The sequence below is a fragment of the Scomber scombrus genome, chromosome 6 (genome assembly GCF_963691925.1).
Source record: "Scomber scombrus chromosome 6, fScoSco1.1, whole genome shotgun sequence".
Classification (NCBI taxonomy): domain Eukaryota; kingdom Metazoa; phylum Chordata; class Actinopteri; order Scombriformes; family Scombridae; genus Scomber; species Scomber scombrus.
The window spans coordinates 21,155,019-21,168,311 of NC_084975.1; the positions used below are offsets into that span (position 1 = coordinate 21,155,019).

Consider the following 13,293-nt stretch of genomic DNA (forward strand, 5'->3'; position numbering starts at 1 on the left):
GAAATACAACTGCAGAAGCCATCAGGATTGGCTTAGCGATCATGCACCATCAGTTTGTCCTGCTTTTGAATCCCTTGACCAACTGTGTTCAACATCATTCTAGCGTTATTGTCCAATCTTACAGAAGAAAAGCAACAATTTAAGATTATCACAAACTACCATCTTAAGCCTCCAAGGCTCTAATTTTCAACCTGTCTGCAGCTGTATAGTTCAAAGTTTATAAGGTCACAGAGATAGTTTGTGGACATCAAAAGAGACTGCTGGTTCCTCCTGCGCTGCACTGTCGATCACAATGCTTGGATGTGTCTCATGGGTTTCCGTGGAGATAGTAGAGTTAGTAGAGGGTGTCGCTCCAAAGTGTGGCCCATCGACTGAGAGAAGCATGGGTGTTCCTGATCGTTTCAGACTATCACTCATGGTCACATGCATCTCCTCCGGTGTCACACCCATCTCCTTGCTGTACTCCGACGGCGATTTCCTCTTTATCCGCTCATAGGACTTGTCTTGATTTTCATTGAAGGTCTCACTGTCCTGAAATCGCCCAAACAACCAGATGAAGAACCCAAAGAGGACAAATGCTGCCAGGCTCGGGATAAAGGCCAGGCACTTGACATCAAGGCTGGCTCCGACGTAGCGGCTGTGGAGGAACATGTCCTGCTCCACATAGGTCGAATTGGTGCTGGGGTCGATGTTGGTAGAGCGCCACTCGTAGGTGAGTGTGCTGTGGTTGAAGTTCCTGAGTGTGTCTGGCTCCTCCACTGTGTAGATCTTCTCACCAGGCCCGACATACTGACCATATTCGTAGGGCTTGTAGAAGATCTGGTTCTTCCACATGTTGAGGTCCAAAATTAGCACAAGGAAGATGATACCATAGTTGAACCACTTACCTGTAAGGAGACACAGGACTTCTATTAGATTTCAAACTAGGCTATCTTTGACAGATAAGCAAGGAATATGCATGTACATACACACATTGTACAGACAATTTAACAGACAAACAGACAAGCTGATTGATGCACAATGCAAGCCCACTCCAAACAAGATTTAGAGGGCAGAGTCAGACAGACAGATATGCTGTCACATTCATTTATCAGGAATTCTCCCTTCTCATATAGCTCATGCATTGAGACGGATAAATCCATTTACAGGTGCTACTCTCTCTACTGTATCTTCTAACAAGATCACTACATTACCATGAGACAGCCATCTCCCCAGGTTGACTGATAGCAGGCAGATGTCTCCCCTGTTATACATGACATGATTCCCTTCCTCTCCCCGAGATATGCTGTTAATAAGCTTTTAGTTAAACCAGTCACGTTGTGCCAGAGCCATTTCCATAATGCTTAATGGATATGCAATGCATTAGGGTTAACAACCTTTTGCGAATCACTGAGCGTTTGAACAGCTTAACATTTAGCACAGGAACATTGGTTTTGCCTCTCTTGATGGTTGCGAGTCACCGTGTGCATGCAATGGAACAAAATGGAGAAACCGTGAGGATGGTTTCAATTGGGAAATACACTAGCACACTGAGAACATTAAGACACACAGACGTGAAGGACGGCAAGAGATGTGTCTCGCACGGCAGGGAGGAACATAAGGAACAGGAAGCATAATTCCAGCTGTGGAGGCACCTGTGTGCCACATCAGCTACACATGTATTATAAATGGTCGCTGTGGTTTCACCATCAAACTCTTGCCCACATGCAGGGAAAATGAGAACTAGAGCAGCTTCAGCATGTTTTGTATTCACGATATATTCAGAAATAGGCCAAAGTTATGTCTCCCTTGTGCAAATTTGTATTTCTTTCTGCTACTTAATCAGTTTATGACTATAGGTGATTAGTTTACTGTTAATAACTGCTTAGGAAAGCTTGAGTTACCCTTATTGAAACTTATTGAAAATGACCCTGTAGTTTGTATGTATTTTGTATGCAGCAGCTGTGCCCATATCTGCCTGTACCTGTGATATGAATGTGGTATTCCTCTTTAAAGATACGTTTGCAGACAGGAAGCTTGACCTTCACATGCGTGGTTGACATTCCTGGTAGATTCATATCCAGGTCACCCATGAAGTGAGGAAATTCCCAGTCCTGAAAAACACACACAAACAATTATATATAGTTAGTGTAACAGTGACATCGTAGAAAATTCAACACATTTAAATAAACACATCGACATATATCGACAATGCTTTATTGGATGTTGAACACTTGGCTGAACTTTCTCATATCAGCTGATATGAAGTCTCTGTGGAGTCACTTGTAGACTGACAGGGGGTCAAACATGCCAGTTGCTGTAGCTAGACTACGCTGTGTGTTTACAGGCTTGTGGAGTGTACTAATGTGCGCAGGGATTTAAGCACGTCAAAACACATCAACAGGCACCCCAAACTGACATTTAGAAGCTGCCCATGCCCCTGGTTCCACATAGGTCTTTTTGCAAGTAGTTGCTAAATTTGGTGGTGACTGGTTTTCAGCTAAGGAATGTAAATTAAAGAAATACATTAATAATTACAAAACATATCGCAAATGCAGAGGTGATATGTGTGTGCATTTTCAAAAAATGATTCGGGGTGTAATAAAAGATAGCCCTCAGTTTTAAAGAATTTGTTTATTGTCTCAAATTATCTCAGCAAATATAAAGTGGCAGCTTATTTGTGGCATGTTCCCTGCAATTAATTTAACAGGTCAGATAAGCCACTTATTTATTTAAAAAAAGTCTCTTCATAACATCTGGTGCTGGAGTTGAACCTTTCATTAAAAAGCCAATGTCTTTTAATGGACTAACATTGCTCTAAACAGAATATACATGAACATAAAAAAACAACAAACATTTTATAAACTAAAAATGTAGCAATGCCCTCAGAATCTAACCAGGTCCAGTAACAAGTACATGTAATTGATCACTTTCTATATTTAAAAACAAGCACATAAGAAAAAAAAGATAAACAGGTGAAAATAATGAAAATAACACACAAAAAGAAAATTGAAATGTTTTAAAACAGTTTCATTTTACTGATCTGTCTTAATCATGTTTGCCCCTACATTTTATTATCTGTTACCAAGGCACACACAATTTCAGCATTTTAAGATTAGCTACATTTCAACTCAGTTCCTTCTATTTGCGTATCTTCCTGCATGAAATTACCACCACGTGTTTGAAATCACTATACTGATGTGATCTCAATCTCCCATGCCAATAACTATGAGCAGTATAACAGCTTGGTGATGCCCCCCTAGATATTAATTAAGTCCTCCACTCTTCTTTCATAGCTGTAGTATATGTTGCTATAGCACTAATAGGCATGGCATTTAAGACATGCACCTCCTTCCCACAAAATAATGAGTCTCTATGACAAATATAGGAAGAGTAAACTGTCAGGATGTATCCACATATCATCCACATATGTAAATGTGTACATGCATATACACTAAGGTCATAGAAATAATCTGACATTCAGCAGGGGAAATACAGAGAAACAGCACAATTACACACAAAACAAAAAAGTAAAATCCAGCTTGGAGGCAAAAGCAGACAGGTCATTAATTGTGGCATTAATTAGTTTGAGAACAACAACACTCATCTTTTCTCATAGAGGTGAGAGATTAATTATGGAACCCTGTTCTCCAAGATGGAGGTGAATTAAGCTGTTGGGAGGGCTGTGGCGGATGAATTTTTATTGACTAACTCCGGTGGAATGTGGTGACTGCTGTCAGTGCAAGAGCCCTGTAACAGCACAAGCTAACTTCACTCGTAAATAACTGTAGTAAATGTGCTTGCTGTACACTGCACAGAAAATGAGAAGAGCCTGTCAAATCCATGCAAGTGGGGGATGATGCACCCCAACGTTAAAGGGAGAGGGGGTTGTGGGTCCAGACTGGCGTGGAAAGTCAAACGGAGATGTCAAAACAGGGAGCGTGAATTTTCACGCCACAACCGGTCTGTGGATAGAATTGGGAGGCAATATGATTAGGAAGCTGGAAAAGCTGGCCTAAGCAAGACACCAGCATTTGTGTAAAGAGACACTTGCAAACTGTGTGCTGAGCTCTTTCGATATATCTGCATAATCACAATAATTGGGTAAATGAATGGGAAAAACACCACAGTGTGAAGTAATTACTGGCCAGAGCAGCCTGAAGCCCTCCTTAAAATAATGAATTGTTTCAATAAATAAGTCTAGAAATCACTTTTAGTGGTGCAGTTGTTCTAAAACATATTACCATGGGAACTATAATAGTGTCCTTGCCAGGTTTCTATGGAGTGGTGTATTTTTAACAAGAGAAGATATTCTCCAATGCAATCATGGTCTCCTAGTAATTAGCATAATCAACAGAGTAGCGACGTAAATTTAAAGGATACCAAATATTAGTCTTGTAACATGTCCTCTAACACCCAGCAATGAGGCCCAGTGAAATATGTTCATTAAGCATTTGGAGGAGCCGTGTTGAATTAGGCGCACAGTGGCCTCTGGTTCTGGTTCCTGGGCCTGTGGCGTTAACAAAAAAAAGAAAAAGAAAAAATCCTTCTCTTCAATACACATTTTTTTGTTGTTTTGGTTTTTTTTGCCCAGACAAACACATTTGCATATTCATGAGCCACTGTCACTGGCTTTATTGATGCACACTCTCCGATGGGAGGGAGGACATTGGGTGGCAAAAAAGAAGAGGGGATAGAAAAAGTGAGGAAAAGTCCAATCTTGTGAGTCATCATTAAAGAAAATAAACTCGGCTCACAGGGGAATAGGGAGGAAAGGATGAGTTCATGGCTGAGGTCTGGGAAAGAGGGATGGAATGACTAAAGGATAGGAGATGTGTAGGAGTAAACAACAGTTTGTAAATATATATGTATATGTGTGTGTGTGTGTGTGTGTTGGGGTGGATGTGTGCATGCGTGCATTTGTGTCCATGCCAACTAAGTGTGATCAAACACCCCTCTTTCTGCTCTGTGCCGCAGTGCCCTATTGATGAATAGGGAGGGAGGGGAGGAAAGGGGGAACTGGCAAGATGGGTAGAGGAGTAAGCCAAGAGACGTCCCAGCTCCCTCTTTTTTTAATTGGCCACAGGGGAGTGGTCTACCTGCATGACAATGAGAAGGTCGAAGACCAAGATGAAGGAGGCCAGGAAGGCTCTGGAGACCTCATCGCTGGGCAGGAATCCTCGGTTCAGGTTGTCCCAGCTGATCCAGTCCGTGCTGATGACCAGAACCACCACTGAGGTCAGAGTGATGAGCACTGTCCTGCAAGACAGGGGAGAAGAGGAGAAGAGAGGAAAGGAGAGAAGAAGAGAGGACAGGACAAGAGAAAAGAGGAGAGGACAGGGGAGGAGAGAAAAAGAGAGGATAGGACAGGAGAGGAGAGAAAAGGAGACGAACAAGGAAAGGAGGAAAAGAAAAGGGGGAGATCAGACTTTGAAAAAACATTTAAATATATTTCAGAATTTGGTGAACTGCATGGTTAATATTTTATATCTCGTAAGACAAAAAGCTCACCCACATCAAATGCAAGAAAAGATAAATCATTATTCACTTTCTCTCTTTTTATGGACTCAATAATGTATTGAACAACAATTTTACCTGGATTTGAAAAATGGCAACAGATAAAGCTTCCAGGAAGATGAATGTGCAGGGGACAACTGTCTCTGTTCGTGGATGCAGAGACAATGCAATTCAAAACCCTCCTGCATACATATTTCCATATATTTCCATATTTAACATGTACCAAAATATTTCATTTACCTGCACGCAGTGATTGCTGTGTTTTTTTCTGTGTTCCTTCACACTGTCTGAATTTTGTTTATGCCATATTGCTGTAATTCTGAATTCACTATTTACAGGGAAATTTCTCAGCCATCTGAAGAGAGGAACAATGACAAAGGCTAGTATTATTCTCCACTGTGTACTTTGTCTCAATGTCACCCAGTGATTACTGTGCTGTTGTGTGCGTTCTCACACCACACATTGGCTGGCTGCACTGCAGATAGTGAGTGCCAGCTCATATCCCATTTCAGCAGTTAGGGAGATACACTTTGAGGGTTTTTTATTATTCCACAGTGGGATTCTTTTCCTCTGCATGGCCGACTTTTGGCACAGTCGTTTACAATTCGCTCCGACCCTTCAGCGTGTATTGACAGGATATATCCACGACACATTTATCAATCATATTTCAACGGCTGAATTTCAAACAAAAGCTTGTCAAATCTGGCATCGATTGTGACAGTGTGAGTCAGGGCATCCATCAATAAAATGAGGGGCTGCAGAAAAAGTCACAGAAGCATTCGTCTGCTTGCATTCTAATTGCAAGTGAATCAATTCTGCGAAAGGATTTTAAAAAATGTATGTTTAAGGGGTTTTTGGCTTTAAACGACAGCTGATGGTAGAGAAGTAAACAGGAAACAAGGGGGAGAGAGAGAGGGATATGACATGCAACAAAGATCCCCAGGCAGAGTCAAACAAGGGACATTGCAGTTACGTAGCATACACTGTAACCATTCAGCTACCAAGCCACTCCCTTAGAAAGGAAATGTTAAACGCTGCAACCAAACTGACATGCCTGTGTCTCGATCTCACTGTGTACATATCAAACAGATGTCAAACTGTTTCAACTGTATCTTCTCTACCATATGTCCCTCACCTCTCAATCTGACCTTAAAATGAACCACTGGAGAGGCGTTTGCATGTCATATTTGACTGACAGCACTGAGCCACTTTGGTGAATGAACACTGCTGGGACCGTGCACTGGTGTTGTAATACATCTTAACAAAGAACTGTTCTACACGGCTGTCTCGTAATGGGTGTATCAGACATGGGTTGCGGCATTTGTTTAGTAGTTATTTAGAGGTCGCAGCCTGTGGTACGAGAAGTAAAAGGCAGGACTATGGTCTGCCCTGTGACCTTGCCGTGTCCATTGATTTTCACCCTGTTCTTCTAATTAAAGGTGCTGACACTGAGTGAGGGAAGATTAACACAGCTATTGACTGCGTGTTACCCTGCAATGGGCTGGAGAGACCACATTACACACATATGAGCATGCACACACATACAAGCCCACAAATGTCTACAAAGGAATATGTAATGCATTTAGCTAGCTGGTAGGCAGAGATATTGGTCTGAAATCGTATCATGTCCATGAAATAAAAGGAAAAAGATTCACAGGCAGGTTATCTTAGAGTGAGAAGACAATATACCAGAAGAGAACGATCCTGTTGTTGCCTTGTTTCCAAAACCTTCTGGCAGCTTTGCCCCAAGCTGGGTAGTGCTGATCCTGAAGCATCATATCTGTTACCTGCAGTAACCAAAAAGCATATTTAATTAGTTGATTACTTATGAAGGCTGGATTGCAGAGGAAGTTAGGCCAGGAGACAGTTTTTCTTAGCATAGCATAAAGATAGGTATCATGAGGAGTTGTGTGAGGGGGGTATTTTTGGGCTTTGAGCAGACCTCTTGGAGTCTCAGCTGGTGGCAACCTCATAGTGACAAAAAGACACCAGGCCTTTGGGAAAAAAGACAAGTTAGTGGTTTTCCCCCCTTCTAACTAAGCTAACTGCATATGCACCGCACAGTTATGACAATAGTATCAATCTTCTTATCTAACTCTTGGCAAGAAAGCAAATAATAATTCCCAAAATATTGAGCTGTTCCTTTGAAGAGGGTCTTAATGTTACATGATACTGTATGTGTGTACAATGATTTTAACAAAAGTTTGCTTCCAGCTTTGTGGCACAGTTTGGGTAAGCGTATTTCCTGTTATAACATGGTTTGACTGGTCTGCACAGAGCCCTGACCTCCATCCATCCACTCCATCCAACACTTTTAAAACGAACTGCCAGCCAGGCCTTATCACCCAACACCAGTGCATGATTTCACTAAGTCTTCACTCAGTCACTTGTGGCTGAATATTTTCAAATCCCTGCAATCAGCGTCCAAAATCAAGACAGTTTTTTCCAAAAGCGTAGATGTAACTTTTATAGCAACAGATTACAGATTGTTTTCTCAATTAACTTTTCAATAATTGGATATGTGTGTAAGGTTTGAGTGTCCAGGTACTTTTGTCCCATAGTCAGGGTATGTAAAAAAAACAACAAAACAAACAACAAAGAAAAAAAGAGAAAAAAAACAAGTGATATATAGTTTTGGTATTAATTTAAGTGTGTATACACATTTCACATCCTGCTTTACCAATACACACATAATGCTATGTAATGCTAATTAATAGAGGTAGAAATAGACTCTTTGGCTATTACACTATATAAATTATAATATTCAATAATGTATATTGAATAATACTTTCTCCGTGGTTAAATACTTATGAGTCTTATTACACTCAATTAATATTGGCTTGTTTTATTATCAATGATGTAGTTGCATCTGTCTTTCCCTCTGCCTTTTAAGCTGCTGATAATGTTTTCATGTTGTCAATCTTATTGTCGTTAAAAGTAATCAAATGTAGATCTTCTTACATGGAAGCAAAGCTGAGTACACATTGGTACAAAACTACACACTATTCTTTGTGTGGAGCCGCTGCAGAGGCAAGGTCAATTCGTCAATAAAGCGCCTCACTGCAGATACTGTGGCTTGTGTTGGGAAAAAGGGTTTGAATCAGTCAATCAGGGAGATGTTTCTGGTGTTGCAGCATTGCAAAAACAGACACTTCCTGTCTGCTCATCTAGTGAAGAAACACTGTAAATCTGCTATGCGGAGGAGACACAGAGGTCATCTTCAAAGTGCCTTGTTGAATTAATCAAATGTAAAAAACCTTGTGAGTAATTTCTGGAATCAGCACTTTGCTTCAGCCTAACTTTCTCTCTCTCTCACACACACACACATCTCTGTCTCTCTCATTCACCTTCTCACTCTCTGCTTCCTCCTCTCCCTTTCGACCATACTTCTACATTTCCCTTTCCCCTTCACCTCTGTTCTTTATTCCTTAGCTCCCTCCTCCTCCTCCTCCTCCTCCTCCTCCTCCTCCCCTGTTTCTCCTTCCCCCCCTCTCTTTCTCTGCAGTATGTACTGTAGAATACTAATGTGACCAGTGAGGGAGCTTGTCAAGTTGTCTCAGCTGTGTGGATGCCGGTGTCAGAGCCCCACTCCTCCCACCACAGGTAGTCCACTCTCGCTGGAGTTCTCCTCCTCTCTTTATGTTGACAAATGAACAGAGGTGGGTTTCTTCTCCAATATACTCTGTCCCACCCTGTGCATCCCTCGTTTCCTCTGACGCTACTAAGATCAAACCACATGTTACTCCAAGGATTTGGTAGCAAATTGAACTGGATCGGTACAGCAGGCTCTAACTGTGTGTTTTATTGGCTGAGAGGATACACACGACCTAGAAATTAGATGTGTGTGTGGAGCTAGACAATGTTTCTATATCTATCTTCCATATCCATATTATAAAGTCATAAATATGATTTAAGCAAAGAACCAAAGAATTTGAAGTCTGGACTAAGCAGGTGATGCCAGAGGAATCTCATGCTGCAAACTAGTTAATTCAACAAGTTGTATCCACTGTACAGTAGTCTTAAAAGGACATCTACAACTCCACTTCTCAAGCTCTGTATTGTCAGACTTGGCTCAGCTTTCCTCAACCTAAAGCTGTGTTCATGTCACGTGGGATGGATGGCAGGGATAGGAAAGATTTCCATGTTTATGATATACAGAGTTGGTCATGTGAGGGTTAATGTGTGGGCATAAACAATATAGCAATATATCTATCAAATCTGGGTTTAATCACCTTCAACAATAGAATTTGGCTGATGTGCTTTTTCTGGCACTTATGCCACTTATGCCACATTCACACCATGTTGGATGGATGGGAAAGGATCGGAAAGATTCTGATGTTAAGGCACTGCGAGCCATCACATCATCTGACAACTCAGGAATGTTGCACGAAAACTGATCAATTGTATGAGGGCTTAAAAAACTGTGCATTGATAAAGTTAGATTATATTCAATTTAGGCTTGATTACATTGAATGACGGACTTTGGCTGACCTGAGGTTCCCAGGATTTCTTGGTTTTCAAACACTCATTAGACATGTCTTAAGTCTTAAGTCTTAAGTACCAAGACAAATATATTAAAAAAATCACCCCTCTGATATGAACTCTGATATGACCTGAACGCAGCATAAGCACTAAGTCTGATATAGTGGAGCTGTATTGTACTTCATCAGCAGCAGATTTGCTTTGAGCTGAATGCCAATTGAAAATTACCATGCTCAATACTAACACTGGCATTTCAACATACCCCCAGTAATTACTGTAACTATAAATGTTACTGGATGTTAATATACAAGTATTTGGCACGTTAACATTTAGTAAACATTTAACTAGGGCTAGACATTATCAGTACTTTTTGGTACTGAAATGTGTCAGCACCTTGCAGTGATAACTGTCTAGTACTGAAACTTAGAATCTTACATATCCTTTGATCATATTCAAGCAAGTCGTTATAATATTCAAATATTATTCTATTGGTACTTGTCATTCTTTTCTTTTTTTAACTATATCCAGCACATTTAGTGTGTTGGTATACTGTAGCATTTTCATGAGCACTAATCTCAAATATAGCTATGGGAGTTTTATCATGAACTTAAGTGCAGAACAAGTAATAATGTTTGACTTTGTGATACTAAATGAAAAATCTAGGGATAAAGTCTTAGAACTCATCCTCTGCTTTCCATTAATTTCTGTAAAATATTTACACATCGCCAACTCTAGAGCTTCACTGCAATTTCAGATTTATTTGACATCATTGTTTTTTTGTTTTTTTAACTATGTGTGATTTAAATTTGGATGTCTTGCTTTAATGATGTAAAAGTTAACCTTTCGCTCTGTAAATGCGAACTTAGTATGTGACAAACTCATCTAATGTTAAGAATGTATAATTTATTTGATAAAAGCTGGGATCTCACCATCCAAGCAGTGACAAAGTCTCCCATCCATGTCCCCACTGCAGCAATCTTCATGAAGCTCTCATTCCTGATGCCCATGTACTCTGTCACCATGTGACGCCTGCAAGAAACAAACACTGAGAATGAAAAGGACATAGAGTGTGCAGTATATGTTATGAGGATAGTAAAGGCAGGAGAAAAAGGAAAGAGGCAAGGGGACTGACAAAAAAAGCCAAAGGAGGGAGAGTCGGTGGAGGTCGAAAGAGAAAATGGTCACTGCTGCTAAGTATCATGATGCTAGCTGTCAGATCCAATCAATATCAATCTAATCCTATGAAAACAATGAGCAATGGCTCTACCTTCCATAAAGCCCTGAGGATTATAAACAATTTACGCCAGCGCAATGGAATTTATGCAGTATCACCACTTCCATTTGGTCCTGGAGTGTTTGGCAAATGATCCATTTGTTTGCCAAATTTGTCTCATGTCTAGTTGATTTCAAATCAACAACGCCACCCCAATGACATCCCTCCTGGTAATGCATTGGATCTGAGTGAGCTCAGTTAACATCAACTCCAGCAGCTTTGAAGCAAAATATGGACTAGGCCAAGACACGCCATTAGAGAAACAGTCTCACATGTAATAGTATCTGATAAGAAATGACATGCTTTCTTTGGAGTCCTAGTTACGCCTTCATCTCTGTACAGTAACTGAAGATGAGAAGCTTTTGTTCAGCCCTACAAACCCATCCACCCAACACACTCTCAAACACACACACACACACACACACACACACACACACACACACACACACACACACACACACACACACACACACACACACACACCACATCACTACATTTTCACCAGGTAATAGCACAAGGAGGGGGGAAAAGTGGGTCAGTCGCCTCCTATATGGGACTTGCGCTGGTGAGAGAGGAGGAGAACAGAGGGGAGTAAGGAGGCCTGTTTGATCTCCTGGCAGCCAGTGTCTTAGAGGCTGAGTGGAGCAGGTGGGCGCCTATCACCCCCCTCCCCTCCCCCCCATCCCCACAGGTCACACTCATGAATATAATAGATGGCAATGGATAGGACTCTGGCTGTGCTTTCAAGGGGTCTTATTTGAAGTCAATGGCTCCATTCGTCTTTGTTTTCCCCCGGTCATTTTCTGGCCGCCAGCAAACACCAATACAAAAATGTTTTCTATTGAACAGAGGGCTCCAGAAAATCCCACCTACAACCTTGCTTGTTATAATTCATTTCCTATATAATGCATGTTTCTGCTTTACGGTTAATTTGTTCTGTTACCTGATTGCATTAGGAGTTCCATTTGGTGTGCTGTTCACTTTGTAAATGAGGCGTTGCCACACAAGTCTAAACAATCTGTTGGAAAGCAGTGGAGGATAATCCTTTTAAGCTATTAGCTAGCATAGCACCTTTAATAGGTGTTCATTTTTAATTAATGCTGATTGCTCGTGCTTTTTCACATTATGTATGAGCCCATAACTGAGAAACATAATAAATGCTCACAGGCAATACGGAACGATCATGATTAAATGGTGACAAGCCAGTGACACAAAATATTAACTGTTTTCAACTACCTGTTTACAGTATACATGTGAGAAATACCCTTCCCTGGAAAGAAGCATTATAAATCATAAGTCATCAATGCAGCATGCATTAAGCAGATTTGACAGGATTTTATTGACGAAAGCGTGCAGTAGCGCAGGTGACGTATTGCCTCGCTCAAGCCCGCAAATAAAACGGCCTTGATTGGAATGGCGATTTATATCTGCATTAAGTCAGTTAGACATTCAGTGGCTTGGCACCACTCCAGTTACCAAGGAGATCCCATTGGGAGTCATTTACCCGCAGCAAAATTCTAATCGATACTTCAGGAAATGCTGTCTGGCACCACATGCTAGGTTTTAAATCTAAAAAAAAATTACCCTGCTGCCAACCCCTGCCCTTCTCACATATTTAATTGAGCAAATGTTACCCCTGCGCTGAAAAAGAGTTTTTTTTTTTTTTTTTGCAGAGCACCTATGATGAGTTTGGAGACTCTTCGCACTGCATGATCAGAGGCAGAACTCTCTAACTTATTCATGCTGACTGAAAATTTAATGGCCTTTAGAGCCGGATGACCTAATGAGAGAATTCAGTGTAGTGGAACATCAGTACAGTAGCACCATGAATAATCAGCCGCAAAATGGCTCCAGTGGCTTATTCGCAGAGCCAGTGGCAGTGTCAGTGCCAGCAGTGCCGGCTCAGCCAGCTTTGACCCTCTGTGGAATGTTATCAGGTTTCCCACACTTGTTCAGTCATAATATTCAAGGACATTTTTTGCGCCTTTCAAAGTCTTGTTCTGTCGCATGCAAGAAATTGCAATTTTGCGCTATAGAGGGTA

At 41.1% G+C, this 13,293-nt stretch overlaps 1 protein-coding gene across 1 annotated transcript in view; it reads right to left on the reverse strand.

Annotated features, from left to right (window-relative positions):
- Nucleotides 1-225: 225 nt before the first annotated feature.
- The window catches only part of tmem117 (transmembrane protein 117), a 46,275-nt gene continuing 33,207 nt past the window's right edge, over nucleotides 226-13,293 (reverse strand). Inside the window, exons 7-11 of the mRNA XM_062421525.1 lie at nucleotides 10,908-11,007; nucleotides 7,186-7,283; nucleotides 5,079-5,238; nucleotides 1,964-2,093; nucleotides 226-887 (exon numbers count right to left, since the gene is read on the reverse strand). Coding sequence (XP_062277509.1) covers nucleotides 226-887; nucleotides 1,964-2,093; nucleotides 5,079-5,238; nucleotides 7,186-7,283; nucleotides 10,908-11,007 — 1,150 coding nt within the window. The remainder of the gene's footprint in view (nucleotides 888-1,963; nucleotides 2,094-5,078; nucleotides 5,239-7,185; nucleotides 7,284-10,907; nucleotides 11,008-13,293) is intronic.